The sequence below is a fragment of the Haemaphysalis longicornis genome, unplaced genomic scaffold (genome assembly GCF_048455015.1).
Source record: "Haemaphysalis longicornis isolate Haplotype H1 unplaced genomic scaffold, Haemaphysalis longicornis Haplotype H1 scaffold_6, whole genome shotgun sequence".
Taxonomy (NCBI): domain Eukaryota; kingdom Metazoa; phylum Arthropoda; class Arachnida; order Ixodida; family Ixodidae; genus Haemaphysalis; species Haemaphysalis longicornis.
The window spans coordinates 7380543-7398882 of NW_027526407.1; the positions used below are offsets into that span (position 1 = coordinate 7380543).

At 46.2% G+C, this 18340-nt stretch overlaps 1 protein-coding gene across 1 annotated transcript in view; it reads right to left on the bottom strand.

The window, feature by feature from the left end:
- The window catches only part of LOC144142220 (protein O-mannosyl-transferase TMTC3-like), a 233619-nt gene that overhangs the window by 10327 nt on the left and 204952 nt on the right, over positions 1-18340 (bottom strand). Inside the window, 10 exon segments of the mRNA XM_077673580.1 lie at positions 1754-1874; positions 1974-2047; positions 2483-2569; positions 2734-2806; positions 3344-3426; positions 4078-4212; positions 4626-4719; positions 5776-5913; positions 6819-6905; positions 11106-11263. Of these exon segments, the coding sequence (XP_077529706.1) occupies positions 1754-1874; positions 1974-2047; positions 2483-2569; positions 2734-2806; positions 3344-3426; positions 4078-4212; positions 4626-4719; positions 5776-5913; positions 6819-6905; positions 11106-11263 (1050 nt within the window).

An 18340-nucleotide genomic window follows, 5' to 3' on the forward strand; every position in this document is an offset into this window, starting at 1 on the left:
ATCGTACAACTCCGAGCAAGCGCCTCACATAGTAAGGGCTGATTATCGAAAACATATACAGTTAAACTATCATATAAAGAAGTTGACAAAAATTCGCAATTTTGTTACATGCAGGTTTTTGTTACGTGATGTATGGCCGGCGTGAATGAAGCAGGAACGCAATTTAAATGCGAACGTCAGTGAAGGTGAACTCACTCTTCAAGGATTTACTTCAAGCACAAAACTGCGCGACTTTCCCATGAGCGTAGGCAGTACACAGCCCACAAACAATCAAGGTCACTTAGCCCCTCATCCGAAATGTAACTTTCAAAAGGGTTGAGAGTTGGGCGAGTTGGTTATGATGCATCTCGAAAAACAAATTGCGCGAAAATTAACGGGGACAAGAACACGTGAAGACGGCACAAGCGCAGTGCCGTCTTCATGTGTTCTTGTCCCCGTTAATTTGCGCGCAGTTTGTTTTTCGAGATGCCAACGTAACTTTCGCACCACATTTGCCTTTAGACACTTTTCGGTGCCTGAACGCATTTAAAAAACCGAACTTATGCTTAAATAGCCGCTTTTTTTTCGAAATTGATGCTCTTTTCAGCCCTTAAAATTGTTGACAGGGTGCCAGCCGGGATACATTCAATATTTCGAGCCTGTCTTGAAAAGACCAAAGCTTATCTTTCCTGGCACCAAAAATCATCCTCGACGAACTTCCACCACAGAGAGCATTGGAGACACGCGACTAGACGCCACCGCGTAGGCCTATCACCTAACCTGACACCGCACTCACACGTGGAAACACGTGGAAACGCACGGTAGTTTGCGGTGCTGGCGAAACGCGCTAAATTAGTGCATTCCTCCAGCCAATGTTTCTCAAAAAGTGCAAAAAACAGTAAGACTTCAGCGTAGCGAATTCGCTACACCAAGGTTAACCGTCGCAACTTCTTGTTACATACGTTACGTAAAGGTCGCGAACACAAGGGCTTCAAAGGGAATGACATAAGGAATGGAAAAACTTCATCAAATCCAGGAATTTGTTACACAGAGGTTCGTTGCATTCAGGTTGAGCTGCATATAGGAGAAAATGTGCACAGGTGGTTAGCTGAAGTGTCCAAAAGGGGGACAGATTTTCTTAACTAATCGATAGTCATGTACTAAGATTTGCTATCGTTTCGTCGAACGCACACTGCCCACGTTCTTGCAGTGCTATGCACTTAAAGAACAGACAAGGCCAAAACATTTGTGACAATGCTTTACATTATTTTTCACAGACGTTCTTCGCTACAATTTCTCCATTATACACTGGTTCAATCATCGAAGAGATGCTATAAAAAGATATCTTGTGATATGTGACTTTGTACACCCTCCTCAGAAAAATAATATGCTGACCGATTTAAATAATAAATAACGTCTGTTCAGAAACCATGGTGTAAATTTAAAAGGAAGCACATTTTGTACAGCGAAATTGGTGAAATTTTCTAGTGGGCGAATAACATGTTTCAGAGTCAAAGTGTGAAAAGTTTCTAATGTGTGAAAAGAATAGCTTACTGTGCAGAACTAGTGGAAGGTCCACACAGTGTACAGCTGAGTACAAAAGTGCAATCGTGCTAGAATCGAAACTCAACTCGAATATTTGAAGGTAATTCGAAGACCGTCAGGTAATATTCAAAGACACCCTTTGCTTCGTGACATTAACAATCCACCTACTTAAGTGAGGGAAAGTTGCAAAAAACGAAAGCGCAGTCGCATGGATCGACGCCATTATCACCTGTATGGCGGAGTGGAACCAACGCTCCGCATCCTCCACCTTCTTGTCGTCCATGGAGAGCATGCCCAGGTTGAAGTAGACCCGCTCATTGGCCTTGCCCTTGCGAAGGAGAAGCTCCAACCTGAAATATCAGCACGCGGTATGGTATGCAGATACTCACGCAGTTCATTATTCAGGGTTTTACTATGTATTGTAGTTTTCACAAGAAAAAGGTACAAACCTTTGGAATGCCAGGTGCCGAAGCTTTGAATTACCACTCTCCTGAATGAGAATGGCTGAGTTCATCAGGGCTTGCTGTAAGGTAACCATTGCTAAGAATTATGAACATTCGTTCAAAATCACCAAATGGGCACTAACAGCCATATTCCCGCACGAAAACGTATTTACATACCATAAAATGTGCTGTTCTATTTTCGACATCGAAATTTTCACGAAGAGCTTGTATTCATAACGGGGATGAAAGAGCGGAACGGTCTCAACGAGGCAACGAAGAGTTCGCCAAAAGTTTCCAGCCTAACACCGGAGTACAAATTCACAGTTTTGAATGCTCATTACTAAAAATACAGAATCGTGCTACCCAATGCGGTCCCCAAACGATTGCACACCCGAAAATAACCATGCAACAAAACACCTCGAAAAACACTAAAACGAGCGTGAGAAGTAATTTATTAGCATAAAGTTACTCAACCCCAATAGCTGTATCGAATTAATTTGTAAAGGCGCAATCACCTCATGATCAGGGTCCAACTCCAGTGCCTTGTTGAAGTAAGTAAGGGCATCACCTGGCCTGCCTTGCTCGAGGAACACTACACCAAGCTGAAAAGAGGATGCATATATACTCACACTGCGGTAGAAACAGTATTCTGTATAACGAGCACCACGAAATATTCAGCGCTTTTCCAAATACACAGACATAACTGGTCGAAATGTCAAGGTGTTTGCTTAGGACAGAACATGTTCCGAACGGAATGATGACTCACATTATAGAGGATGTCTGGGTTCGTTGCATCCAATTCAAGTGCTCGCTCATAGACCTCCTGAGCGTCCTTGGTCCTAATAAAAAAGCCAATAATTTCCTTCATGTTATTACACAACCTCTTATTCTACAGCCGCGGCGAGCAAGTATTTGAGTTAATATATGCGTGAGAATTTTTCCTTAATAAACAATGTCACAAATTTCTATTTTATTTATTTTTCAAAATTACTTGAAACCAAGCTTCCATTGTCACTAATTATGACACGATAATCATTCACATGTACAAAGAAGATTAAATTGTATGAGAGGTTGCAAACAAGGTTCCCTGTACTGCCATGATTATTTGCAGTGATGTCACAAAAACAAGTTTCGCGCATAGGGAAACACACAGTTACAGAAATACAATAAAAACCAAAGTTCGGCATTATCTTTGGTTTGGATATAGAGTGCGAGATGCAGATTCGGGCAGTACTTATATAAAATACACTAAAATCCTGCTGCCAGCATGTATACATCACTTGCGGTAATATGAAGTTCGAACAGTACTCAGAATTAAGTGCCTTTGGCAATAAAGCCATCAAAAAAAATTTCAAAAATTTTTTTTTCATACTCACCTATTCAGCTTGATGAGAATGTCGCCCCTATTTATGTACGCCTGGATATAATCCACCCGCATGCTTATGGCTTGCCGATATAACTGCGAAAACAAAATATCGGCAGCTATTTAGAGCACCAATGGTGGTGGGCACGAAAGCGCGAAGCGGGAACGAGCATGTGCAATGTGTAGAAATATTGTTATGATGACCACGAATCTTCCTGCGAAATGAAAATTATAGGATGGTTGTTACAGGTCGAATTAACACCTTGACTATGCGCCGCGCAGTGCACGGGTTTACGAATATATTAAACTCTCTATAGATTTATAAGCAGCGGATAATTTTTGCAAGAAATAATTTTAAAATTCCCGTTAGTCCCAAAAGCAGCCACAGTAAACGGCAGTACAACCTGTTACTTTCTGCTTCGTGACACCACGTGTGAGCCACTGAGAATGGCCAAAAAATGTTAACATGGAAGTCGCCAACCACGTGCATTCACACTGTAAACCCCGAAGTCGTCACGTGCCAGATCACATAAATGTTTCACGCCACTTGGCGTTCGATTGAGTGGTGTGGACATGCTCAGATACTACAATTCTGTACGACGGTAAATACGCTTTATGGCGAGTTTAATTTCCGAAAATGGAGTTGGAAAAAGCCATAAGAGTAATAAAAAGGGTTATACAACTACAATTTTTCCAAATAGATTTGCATAAGCACACACGTTTCCTATACGTCAAAGCATGACTCACGCTGTCAGCTTCTTCGAGGCGGGAACTGTTTTTGGATATGAGGTTGGCTAAGTTGAGGAAGACGTTGAGATGGTTGGGCGCAATTCGCGCTTTGTACGGCTCCCCTGGCTTCGGTCGTGGTAGCAGGTCTTTGGCCTGTAATAAGAAGAGCCAAATACTTGTCAATATTTTGTCACCATTGAAGAAAACATTCACGCAAACGCAAAAGGCGCTATCATTTCACATCAACAGAACACGAAATCACGGTTGTACCTGTCATTGCATTAAAACAAAAACATCATCGGGCCCTACAAACCTATTTACATCAGGTATGTCGAATTATACATAGGAATTACGGTACACCGCACTGTCTATGTGCATTAAAGGCCGCGCTGCATTCACATGTTCGGCAGCCGGTCAGTAACCAATGACGTAGGTACAATAGTTTTCAAAATAGTAGAGTCGGGCACAACACCAGCGACTTCGGTTTCAAAAAAAAAATACACAGCAATTTTGGCCACCTTATTTTATATAAAAGCAACGCAAATTTCACCACCAAGAGTAGTCACCTTCCAGAAGGCCGCTTCAGCTTCTTCAAACCTCAATAGGTTGTTGTATGTGCGGCCAACGTTCATATGGGCACCGATGTCGTCAGGTTGAACACTGAAAAATTAAACGTAACGTCATCTTTTACCAGTTGAACAATGTGGACTAATCAAAATGTGGTGCAGTTTTAACATATCGGTGTTTGATTGGCAGGAAAGAAAAGATGTCACCCTGGAAAGTACGTCACAGTGACAAATGGACATAAAACCCCGTAAATACTCCCACTCTCAATATGTTTCCGCTCACAATTCTGGCGAATGATTAGCAAGACAAGTGCTGTCTCGTTGAAGATCTACATAAGGAAGCTTTTCCCCACAGCGATAACTTTAGAAGTATGCGGTTCAAAAGAGATTCCGGTGTTCTCGCTATTTGCAAACCGCCCCATTACACCCCCAAATCAATTACGTTTAGTGCAAAGCAGCATTACATTGTGACGTGATTACGATAGCACGACTGAAGATACAATGCTTAGAATTCCACGAGTGCTCCTTTTGAAATGATACAGTCCCCACAAGTTCATCCCAAGGCCATGACGTGGCTGACCCCCTTAGCACAGCTAAATATTGTTCTGGGAGCAACCAGCCCCTTGCCCATCCAAACATTCTGCTCTGTGGAACACTGACGTTTTAACTACAAAGCGGTAAAGGTATGGAAACTTCCACTGTCCAAATTTTATACCCTTTCTGAAACACATTTGCAGTAACGGTTACGCTCCCATGTTTAGGTGAAAAGACAGCTCAATATTTTTCTGCAGCGGTTGAGGAGTCCAATGCGATTAATTTGAGAGCTTTACGGATTAGGATAGCAGCTCTCCGGAAGTGCGGCACGTTAGTATCAACCCTTATAAGCTTCAAATGCTACCTTTATCCGTTCCTGAAAAGCTTTTGATTTTATCCGCCTGAGACTACTAGAAAAGATATCCTCCGCTGAACAAAACAAAAGTGGCAGCAGGAAAATTAACTTTCCACTAGTGCTGTTTTAATAACGACTAAGCGCATGGTGACACCAACAGTTTTTGGCATGAAGTGATTGTTTTTATTGTGTTAGCCAAATGCTGCATGTTTGTAGCTTTGTGCTAGCTTCCACGGGTAAATAAAGCGAAGAGAAACCAACCTGGCGGCCTTCTAAAAAAATTCGAGAGCCCGAGCGTAGTCCCCTTGCGCTTCCAAGGCGTGTCCCACGTTGTTGTACAGTTTGGCGTTCTGGCCGTTTACTTTCAGACCCGCCATAAAAATGCTGTACTCAGACTCCCTGCAAGCACATTGCACACCAAACGTGACTGCTCGTAAGAAATATATTCTACTGTCCGCATTTAGTGATACTATATAACAGGCCACTGCTGATATTCCGCCATTGTAGACCATCGATTGGATCTGCGTCGATGTATCCAAACAAACATTTTTAAGACTGAGCAGGTTTTCGCAACAGTTTCAAGCTGCGAAGTACAACACATGTTTTTTTTCACTACGAACTAAAGCTTTGGTTTAAATGTATTTCCAAAGGAGAACCAACATGATTAACTGCGAAAACTTTGAGCAGCAGAGAAAACCAGAGAGGACACCATTTTTTACATGTAATGGGTTTCCCGAAAAAAAATGTTTAAAACTGTTCGCCTGGACACATGCGCAACAAAAGCAAGTGACAAATATAAAGCGGCAAGAAGGAGATTGGACCAGCATAAAAAAAACTCCACTGGAATAAAAGATGAATCAGTAGAATCAAGGGATCATTTTTGTTTCCAAGTAATGCTGCCCGTTGATTGACCAAATTATACGCTGCAACAATTACTCTAAGTGTTAGCGAAGCAGTACGTGCAATATATACTATGAAAGTGCATTTGAAGGGTAGCACCTGGCAAGGGCCATATAATTACGTGCGAACATACCATGTAGACCACGCTTCCATTTCCCCTCTATAAATACCTGAATATGCACGAGCTTCCAAATATTTGTAACCATTCAAAGCATGGAAAGGGATCCTATTTCTGAAACCAAGGAAGCGTTCCTGATAGGACCCATTTCACTTCACCGGACCCACGTATATTGGTAAAAAAACATGACAAAATACATGGCCACATCCAGCATACGAAACGTGACGGGACGGGCAATTAAAACAAAACACTACAGGTCATGAAATATACCATTAGAGCCACTCACCAATCATAGTTTCGCAGAAATGTTTTCACAGAGTGTGTCGCGAGAAGTAGCAGGAGACCAAACCACAACACATTCCGGATCAGCCGGCTGCAAGGGAACAGTTTGAGAAAGACACCAAGGATAAACAATGTTGCCAAGACACAACAATACTTAGGAAGAGGTAAGAATATGAACTAAAGCTTTGAAAGTATTTTAACGTTCGTTTATGGTGTTTTTGCGTAAGTAGTAACGGAAACGGCCTTTTCCATCTTGGACCACGTTTTGAAGCAAGAAAAATGCTGCTTTGTAGTAGCTGCGGGAACGTTTTTGAAAAACATGCCGAAACCGTTGAATACACAGTTCTAGGTAACGAAATTCCCAGGCAACATCTGACGAGGTTACTGGAAGATATGATAAAAGATGTTTGTAGCAAAACAGCCAACACGAAAAGATTCAATTTACACCCTTGCTACACTCTGGCCTCTCGCGTCGAATACTGAGAATGCATAAAGAAAAAGAAGGCATGTGGAAAACGTCCCGCTTAAAAATAACAAGCAAAGTTTGCCTGTATAATCAGCAAAAATATGCCTGCGATGACGATACTCGCTAATGCGAAATTTCTGTTCAGCGCGAGCTGCAGTCCTCTGGGTCACGGCAGCGTAGCGCGCGGCGGTGTGCGCTAATCTACCGTTATAGGCGCGTATATACCCCGACTTTTCCGGCGCACCGCCACGCAACTACGCGCTCGGCGATGACACGTCCGCGAGACTACACCAGCGGCAAATTTTACCACTGTACAGTCCAACACAGGCGGTGCCGCGTAACAAGATGCATGGTAGCTAGGCCGCCGCATGCGGAGGTTTTGCGACTGGTGCTCTGTCTGTCGTAAACTTCACGAAACGGCCGTGGAGGGAGCGAGCGAGCGAGCGCGCTCCCAGTCAGGGCGGTCTGGTGGCTTGCCCGCGGGGTTCGGGCCCGGCGCGTCCGGCGTGCCGCGCACGGAATAGAGACCTATGTCGGCGCCCCGGGCTACGCCGACCGCGCCGGCGTTATATCACGTTTGAGTATAGGAGTGCCCGAATTCGCCGACGCAGCCTAACCGTGCACTACATTGCCTAGAATATACTGGCAGTATATTCTAGGCACTGTACGTGCACTGCGCGCACCTACGCTACGTCAGTATATAAACGCGCCTTAATTCGCAGCGCGTCGCCGCCACCGAGTACGTTGTAAATAGTGTTTTACCCTCCTGCGAAAGGGCCAGCGATGGTAAGCATCTGCGTCATCGGCGTGAACTGCGTCTCAGTAATTTGTCGTAATCTGCGTCTCATAAAATGTACCGCAAACTGCGTCTCGGGAAGTGAACGTAACATCATCGAGCGCCCGACGGCCCGAGCTGGTATGAGGTTATCTCGGGGCGCGTCGCCACAGCTCAACGTGCCTCGGGCGGGCTCGGCATACGTCCTCCCCCTTACACTTACGCCACACGTTTATCCTCCGTTTTCCTTAAGTGTTCGGTGTTTCCATCGTTCGCTCAGTTACGAGGCCGGCGAGAACGCCAAACTACAGTGCCGGAAGCATAAGTAACGCGCACTAAAATAAGTCACAAGCCCCCCGGCTCAGCGCAGGCTTCCATCTTCGCTCATCTTTGCACTCGGAGATAAGCGACGCCACTCCGAGGCAGGAGACGGTCACATGCAAGTCCTTAGTTGGCCTGCGAACCACTGACTTTTGTGTATTATTTTTAGCTCTTTATGTGATGTTTAATGGCAATGCGGAAGTGGCCTCTAATTGGTGGAGCAAGGAAGAAAAGGGAACAGTAAGCGTTTTTTTAATAAAATGGCGATATGCAAAAGCAAGAGAGTGGACAAAAAAACTTTTGGCATCCGCACATAACCCAAGGCGCAAATTCGACATGCTGTAATATTTTTTAAAGTCGTCGTAATGATAGGCATCTCAAAATAATCTAATAATCAGCTGCAACATGGTCATGTAATCACAATGGCAAGTGCTGAAATGCCAGCCGCTTTGTCATGCCTTCTGAGTAGAAATGACGTCAGCCGTGAGCGCGGGGGTAACACTGAATGAAGCGCTGAATCAATTCGAGCGCTTGGTTACTCATATATTTCGTCTCCCTCCCACACGTGGCGACCACAGCTTAGAATGTCAATACAGAACTACAATCAGGTTCACTCCAGAACTCATACAGCAGATGCCAGCTTAAGGACCCCTGCAGCGCTTTTCTTACAGGTAGTTTTCCGGCCCTAAGGTTGTTCTTCGTGTCGTTTGCATATAGACGCAAAAAAATCATTAGGGAGTTTTAGCTGACCGTCTTTCACGGTCCGCTCCGCTCCGATAGCAAGCGGAAGCGCCATTGCGCATGCGTGGCGCGCTTGGCCGCGAACGGCATTGGCTCCGGTTGCGCTGAACGGGCCGCCAATACCGGAGCGGAGCGTCGAAAACGGTCAGCTAAAACTCTCTATTATAAAGATCAGTGCGGAATAAGGAACGTTATCCAGTTTTAACGTCTGCAAATAGAAGCAAATGCGACACTGCCTACGTCACACCCGAAGCTTCCAGATATGACAACGCAACAATGGGACCCTGAGAACCTTACGATTCCCTGAGCTGGCAATATTTTCTATATGTCAATGTATCGACCAAAACGAGCCTAAACAATGCTTTATGTTGTATTTTCTCTTTTTAAAGGAAGCATAAAAACTTAACCATAGGTAGTAAAAAAGGGCAGGCAGATACTACTGCCCTGTTCGAGCGCTTCCATGCCCTTTCAAGCTGTGTTACGATGAAACGCGGTCAGTCTGCGCATTCGGTAAAACGCATGCCAAATCGTCCGTCTGTGTACCATATGACGGTGTCTATCTCGGGCAGATATCAGCGTCGACGCCAGAAGTGGTGTGCTCAGCGACAATTGCAAAACGCACGGCAGCTTCGTAGCTTTCAATCCATCTCGACCTTTGGCGACGTGCTTTTCGACTTGGAGGCGCCGTTCCATTCACCGATAAACAGTCACAACTTATCTCAATCGGCTGGCGCGAGATAAATTAAACCAAGCTATTTCTTTTGGAAGGCTGTTTCCAAAGACAGCTGTAAAACCAGTGGCGCTTTATTTTCATGACTAAATTGGCCTGCGTCGCAGAGGTCACGACTGTGCGATAGGCTTTATATCAGTTAAACTAGGGCGATCTGAATAAATTGCTTGAGTATTAGCATTCCGGGGCTAATATGCACGGTCGGTTAGTGACAAACAAACGTTCCGCCTCCCAGAATTTATAAAATAGGACAAAGTATGAAATAGGTCATTATGTAATAGGACAGGAACTATACAGATGCTCACAAAATACGAACCTGGGCCTCCGCGGGATCTTCAAACGAAAAGCCTATAGCTGCGCTGTCCACTCGGTTATTCCGGTAGAGCGGCGAGATTGAAGAATTTAGAATGTTCTGCCTAGGCCTCGAAGATAAGTCTATAGTCTTTACGCACATAACAATATTCGTCGAGGCCCAGGCAGAGCATTCTAAATTATTCAATCTCGCCGCCCTACCGGAATGACCGAGTGGACAGCGCAGCTATAGGCTTTTCGTTTGAAGATCCCGCGGAGGCCCAGGTTCGTATTTTGTGAGCATCTGTACAGTTCTTTTTTAACCGGCATAAGCACGTGTTTCTCGACTTTTTCTGAACACACAAGTGGAGTTCACGTAAAGCCTCAGTTGTAAGGCAGCGCACAGGCTTCACACTTTGAATCAAATGCAAAGAAACACTCGGGGCACAACTTCAAGGTAGGCCTTGTTATAAATAACCGCCCTGTTAACCACGAACAGCTTGAGGAGTAGGTTAAACTTCAGAAAATAGGCCTAGCAACACACATGAACGCTGCGACGGGCCGGTGATTTCGGCGGTGTTGTCGCCGCTGAACGCCAGTTCACGGTTGGCGCGGTGCCGCCGAACGCCCCGTCAAGAAGTGCGGAAAGGAGCTCCCCGAATCTGACAACCATGGGCTCAAAACTTCCAGAAGGCGGCATTTCTCCCTGCCGTCATTGTTCCCGCGGTATGACGCCATCGGGGATAGCGGAAAGCCAGCAACAGCCACCCCATTTTCAAGACGGTGAGCAACTTCCGATTTGCTTGTAATTTTAAATTTAAAAATCAGATAACTCTTTCATTTCTGCACTGATATTGATAATTCATTTCGTGTCTATCTCTTCATGACATGAAGAGCAGATGGAAAGCCCGAAAATTACCTAAAAAAGCGGTGCGGGGGTGCCTCAAGAAAGCGCACTGTGACCAACCTGTTGGCGTGGTTCTTGAGAAGCGTGTGCCAGCCGTGGGCAACGAGGAGGCAGAAACCCATGCTGGGCATGTACAGGATGCGCTCCGCAACCACGAAGCCGACAGGGAAGAACAGGTTGGAAGCCGGGAGGAACGGGAACACCAAGAGCGACAGACTCTGAAACAAATAAGGCGCGCAAGCAAAAAAATTAAAGGCTGTTCTGCTGGCTCTTCTAAAACCACTGTTAGTGGGTGCGAAATGCGTATGCAGAGCAAGATACAAAGCATTAGGAAAAATGGAGCGGGTGGCCATCAATACATGCTGCGTTATCTGGCTGTTAGATGGAGAAGCGCGCACACAAGTTTGTGCGTATGCGTGCGGGCGTGTACGTGTGTGCGCTTGCGTGCGTGCGTGCGTGCGTGCGTGCGTGCGTGCGTGCGTGCGCGCGTGCGCGTGCGCGTGCGCGTGCGCGTGCGTGCGTGTGTGTGTGTGTGTGTGTGTGTGTGTGTGTGTGTGTGTGTGTGTGTGTGTGTGTGTGTGTGTGTGTGTGTGTGTGTGTGTGTGTGTGCTTGTGCACGCGCGTGTGTGCATGCGTGCGTAACCATGTTCTAACGTAACCATGTATGTGCCCTTCAGTCAGTGTATACATGCGTGCTTTTGTGAATGTGCCTGTCTGTTTCTCCCGCAATGCCAACCAAGTTCGACGCGAATAAAACGCCGCTAACAGCTTCCACACGCTCCAATAAATCATTGTTGAAAACTTACAATAAAAAAATCGGCCACCTTCGCAACTGAGACGCGACTGAGGAAACAACGTAGGTGGTTGTCTTTCGTACCTCTAACTTGGCGCTTCTTAGCTTTGCCTTTTCTTAGCAGAAAAAACCGAAGCTTTCTCCATGGCAACTGAGTTAAATCAAAGTCCGCAGTCCACCCACACAAAGTCCAAAATACAAACGGCCAAAGTCCGAAGCGAAAGTCCACTTAAACTCATCCAAACCCCAAACCGAACGCCCGAACAACGAACGCAAAGGAAATGCTCGGCGCCCAGATAGCGACCTAGCACAATCGGATAGATGCCGGGTGTTTAACCCGCGGGACCCAGACTCCGACGACGGGAAGCGCTTTTCTTTCTGATTTTTGTCTTTTGTTTTATGCAGCGACGTTATTTGCATTGTTTTCTGTTGTTCCTAATTTTGCGAATTAGGTTATCGCTTATTTTATGATTTGTGATGTCTTTCGAATTTTCCAACCCCGTTCGTACATGGCTTTACAAGACGGGAATGTCACGTAATGAGAGTGCCTGGGAAGACAGATGGAATGGCTTTTGCGAGCTTTTGGCACCCAAATTGGTTTCTAGGTTTATTTATTTTTTTCCTCTTCAAAATTACCGAAAGTGGATGTTGTACGAGTGCATGCAAAATTCCTATCTGGCCTGTTTTCCCTGTAGGTGTAGCGCACTGCGTGCGAAAGTTTTTTTTTTTTCTTTCTAATTGGTCCAAAATATTATTGTTCCCCGCTTTGATGTGGCCCAGTGGGCCTTTGATGTGGCCCACTGGTTTGGCTGCCGGTTTCACGTTGTAAACGTACCGGGCTAAAATTCCTGAACTTCCCTAATCGCATTTTTTTATCAGCAGCACACTGCCTGGCTTTTTTGAGGGCTGCTTTCCTCCTTGCCGCTTTCCTTTCCTCTTCATGGGCCAGCACTTTCCCTCTCTTCACTTCGTCGATTATGGTAGTTTTCTTAACGTTCCGCAAGGACAGGGCTAACGGTTAAACACTCCGCTGGTGAAAGCCGTGTTTTGTGCCATGCAAGTGCTGTGTGTATGCACTGGGTGTAATGTATATATTACCCTCTTTAGCTCCACATCCGTGCCTGGCTGGTTGGTTACTACCAGCGTTTCAACTAATCTCAGAAACTCCACACGAGGAGATCCAATTGGATTCGCTCTTTCTTTTCAAACGTTAATGTGTTCACCCCAAACCACATGAAGACCGAGATCATCGCTCTCGCCTGCACAGCGCCAGTAGGCTGCCCGTATAGTTTACAATTTCCCGTGTTAAAGGGCACGACCAATTGTACAATGATTATATTTCACCAAGTTTATTGTTCTTGCAAAGTTGCAGCCAGCTGTTTTGTTACTAGGAGTACCCTTCCCCTACCCCCCCCCCCCCCCTCCGCCCCCGGTGCTCAATTCTTCTTGCGCAAAAGGCCAAAAATTCTCGTGCAAGAAAGACTGCGCGTCTTCCTCAACGTCGCAAAAAAAAAAAATACGAATTTAAACATCGCCAGACAACGAAACTTGCGCGTGGTACTTTTTCGCCAGTCTAAGAGAGAAATCGGATGTCTTTTTTTTTCCTATGTTATCTGAATTTCCACGTTTATGAGTAACCTTAACCCCCTTTAAAGCACTTTGCCGTAGAGTACTCAATCAATCGCAATGCGTAACAATTAGGGTGATACCCATCGCAGTGGCTCAGTGGCTAAGGCGCTGCGCTCCCGAGCTCGAGGTCGCGCGTTGGATTCCCGGCCGCGGCGGCCGGTTTTCTGATAGCGGCGAAAAGCCAATACGTCCGTGTGTACGAGATTTGGGCGCACGCTAAAGATCCCCAGGTGGTCAAAATCGCCCGCGTTGCGTCGGTGCGTTAAACCCCATCAATCAATCTATCAATCAATCAAGAGTTAGGGTTATTAAAACAGTTAGGAACCTGGGAGTCCCGCTATGTTCGATATTTTTTACAGTGGAGAGGCGAGAAGGGAAGGTTCTTTCCTCCGCAACAGCGACCCCGCACTCCCGCCGTTAGGCACGTGAGCAACAGCACTCCCTAAAAACCTTCCCTAGGTGGCATTGCCGCATTCTGCCCATGGGGTAAAATGCTTCCGTGCAAACGGTTTGACCCGAGTCTCAGCAGGGTGGTCCTCTTGCGAGAGAAGAGGCATGGCCTCTTGGATACGAGCCGGTGACCGGAGTCGGCGTTTTTGTTCCCCATTGCCTTCATTTTTGCTCTCCTCGCGATATTCCACGGCCTGGTCAGTTGGTATTATCCATGACTTAGCGACGCGCCCAGCGTGCATTACTGCAGCGGCAGTAAACATTCGTGTTTATCCGCCTTCTTTGTTGTTAGTCTCCTTTTGTGGTAGCAAGCTCCACAAAGTTCTGTTTCTAATAGTCTCAACTGTATATTTTTTATCATAAAGTGTTTCAAGTAACACCTTTAAAAATTAACTTCGTAAATATTGAATGATCATCGCAACGTCTGATGCAAAGACGTTATTCTTACAACAACCCGGTTAACTATACTGCAAAAAAAAAATTAGTAGTGGCTTAGCTCTGCTATGCCAGGATAAACGTAGCGTGAGCTAAGGTTCAGCAATCCAGTCCAATCCAGTACAGTCCAGTCCAGTCCACTCTAGTCCAATTCAGTCCAGTCCAGTCCAGTTCAGTCCAGTCCAATTCAGTCTAATCCAGCCCAGTCCAGTCCTGTCCAGTCACTGCTCCTCGCGCATGCTTAGCACGGCTCTTAACGAACCACGCGAAACGGCTATCAAGCGGCTCCGGCGCAGCGTCAGACTTGGCTACTGCGCAATTGAGGCGCGCACCTGGGCACGCGCCGGCGCGAGTGCGTCTGCCGCGGCTGTGACGCAACACAATCCAACACAATCCACTTCAATCCAATCCAATCCAATCCAAATCCAATCCAAATCCAATCCAAGCCAAGCTACGCCATTCCAATCCAATTCCCCTCGCGCTTGCGCAGAACGACCCTTAAAGGCACACGCGAAATTGCTCAACCTCGGCCAGTGTAGCTTACGCTACAAAAATTGCGTCGGAAAAAGTGGTCGTCAGTTTGTAAAGGACAGTGAAAGAAAAAAACGCCACGTTCGTATAAAAGGAAAATAAATTGCAGTTAGAAATTCCCGCCAATCTTAAGGTAGTTCATATTTATAGAAATTACGCAATAACAGTTATCGTATTAAAATAGGCTCGTTCTTTGAAAATTTTGCAAAAATTCTTAGTACGAAGCACACAATAGCGGTGGGCTAAAAGGCACATATAGTTCTACGTAAAATTAGATGGTGTGGCTCGACACCACCTTTATCTCGTTTTTGGCAGCACCCGTTCAAAAGCCTCAAATGTCCCAGAGCGTTGAACAGTGCTCAGAGCTACTTTGGCCGTTTATATTACAACTCGCAACTTAAAAAACGAGATTAGGAGCACAAAGTAATTTTTTTTTTCAAAAATTAAAGCATTTTCGGAGGTTATATTACACTTTTCAGCAGTAGAATCGCCACCCCATTAGGTGCACAGGGCTTCCTCAGACAAAAAAAAAAACGAAGCCTTCCAATCTGCGAAGAGGAAAGTTAGGGAAGCTGCCACTCTGGTTGAATTCGGTATATATGCAGGCTCAAGTGCGGCGCATGGTCACCGCCGAAGATCACTGCTTCTCTGCGGTGTCCTTACATTACCCAATGAACCGTTGTTGTTTCGCGCTAAATTAACGGTTGCAGTGCCTGTAACAGTGGCTCCTGCGTTGTTTTTCTGACCTGCGGAAGAACACAACAGTTGATTTAGAGTCGTAATTAGCTGGTAGAGTGGCCGATGGGTCTACCGCTGTTGCGAGCAGATGTGGACTTCTAATTCTAGTTATCAAAGGCGAATACAGACTATCCACACACTGTTTCGTAAAAGTTTGTTATTAGTTGATTTGCCACATACTGCCATCTAGCTATGTCTATTGTATGATTGAATCCAACCTTTCTTTCTCCCTGAAGGGCACGCGCACACAGCCCAGCCGGTGCGCCGTCGATGGCTAGACTGAGGAACCAAGCGCCGCCGAAGCAGCCGTTAACTGCTCGCAAGATCGTGTGGTTTGCTTGCACTGAAGCGCACACGCAGACGACCGATCCGGAGATAGCGATCAAGGGCAGGGAAAGTGGCCGTTTCGCCCTCGCCTAGTTGTGGGAAGCGCCCAGTGAGCGGAGTGATTACAATGGCGCATCCTGCACGCCGGCTGCTGGAGGTCACTTGCGACGCGATCAGTGACCTTGAAAGACGTGGCGTACCAAAACTTTCTCCGGGAGATGAGGGAATGACGCCAATTCCACGATTCGAAGGCGAAAGCTAGTGATTATACAACACGTCTCTACTGCTACATCGGTGCTTTTCGTTTCGATTTTATCTTTTGTTTGTACGTCTTTTGACGCACATTACTCCTACAGACAGGACATGGCCGCACTCCACACGCCACCTTAGTTACAGTCAAACTTCTCTTCCACGTGCACCTGTTCTAGCCACGTGCAGTCACGCGCACCGTTCACAGAGCAGGCATCAGGCTAATGATTGCTCCGTGCTCGCATGCTGCTGCGTCAGCGCAGCAGTTAGAGCACTTGGCGCCTGCGCCGGCGGCCGAGGTTTAAATCTCACAGAAATTCCATTGTGTTTTTATTTATTTATTTTGCTTCAATTATAAGAACAACCGGCGCGAGTTCGCTGTCTCGTGTTTACGGAGGAAACCGACGACTACGGTCATTATTGTAACATAAATTTATCAGAGAGTTTCAACACTTCGTTTGCTCCGTGTTTCGTAGTTACCGTGTTGACCTGACCCCGACTGCGCCTGCTCGCGCAGGCACTGCGAGGAGGGCGCACCCCACCGTAACGCACGCCCGGGCATGGCCAGGGACGCCCGCGGAATCGATCCCTCCTACCGAAACGAATGTGCAAGTTCCCGGACGGGCCTCGGTCAACACGGTAACCACCGAACACACGGAGCATACGGAGTGCTAAAACTCTCTAATATCTATATCGATTGATTGTACGGTTTAACGCGCCGACGCAACGCAGGCGATGAGGCGCGCCGTAGTGGAGGGCTCCGGATTAATTTTGACCACCTGGGGATCTTTAGCGTGCGCCGAAATCTCGTACACACGGGCGTTTTTGCTTTTCGCCTCCATCAGAAAAGCGGCCGCCGCGGCCGGGAATCGAACCCGCGACCTCGTGCTCAGCAGCGCAACGCCTTAGCCACTGAGCCACCGCGGCGGGTCTAATATCCATATCTTTTAAGGACCCGTGCGAACTGTTATTGTAAACTTGACGATTTGTTGTACTTTTGCTTTATTCATTTTTTTTTGTGAATGTGTTTTTCCCTTACTTGCTGGTATTTTTGTTCTTTTATATCTATTGCACCTTCTTTATACTTTTCATTTTTTACACTACAGTATTAGTACCTTGACAAGTATTTACGCACTGTATGTATGTATGCATGTATACTAGTCTTGTAAGTGGTCTAGAAGGACCAGGCTGTCATCCTTGTTGTTGGAACACAGTTTAGTGTCGGTTTTTTGACCGTGCTGTTTGCCATGCATTGGAGAGCAGGCCTTGTCAAACCTTCATAGGCTTTTTCCTGTGCTCCAAACACCATTTAGATGTTGAATAAATGGAAATAAATTTATTTGTATTTCTGCCGCTTACTGGGACACCTAAGGACTTTTTACATAGTGGTCTTGAGTGGTACGCCCAGATCGTCACAATATTACCTTGTTTCGAGGGATCAATCAGATGAAGGCGCGCAAAATAGCGCTCCAACGAACGCGATTCTGAGAATGAAGTGTAACCACTGGAAACTTGGGCACGTCAGATTTGAGCCAATTTACTTGAGAGAAGATGTAAAGGCCGTCATTTGCAGCCAAAGTTACAAAGTTACATCGCAGCCAAAGTTACTTTAATAGGTGCATCATTACAAGGGCACCAGAGTGCCTGACATAAATTATGTCGTGAACGACAGCAGTCGTTACTGAAAGGAACACTACAGGCTGAATGAAGTTTTGTTTTAACTGAAACGTTCCACATTTCTTAGCACTCTCAGCTTTTGTTCGACCTGCAACGATGATTTATTTTCTGAGAAATCCGTAAGAAAGCTGGCATTTCCCTCTCCCGCTTCGCTTTCATTTTTTTCGTGACGTAAACATCGCGTCACAAAGTAGGAGCAAGGCACGAGGACGGTCTACAGCGTAAACGGTTGTCGTCAAGCGAAGGAAGCTTTGACGTCACAAACCCATGGCCAACCGCCCAAAGCGTTTGCTGTCTTGCACTTTTATTAGTTGTCACCCACAGAACGAGAAATGCTTTTCACCGTTCCAGCGACCCTTGTGCACGCCTACACAGGACACCCAGAGCGCATCACGCCAACCGCCGAAGTAGCGAAAAGCGCCGTTTCAAATATCGTGCAGCCGCGGCAGACAGCTAGACGTCGCTC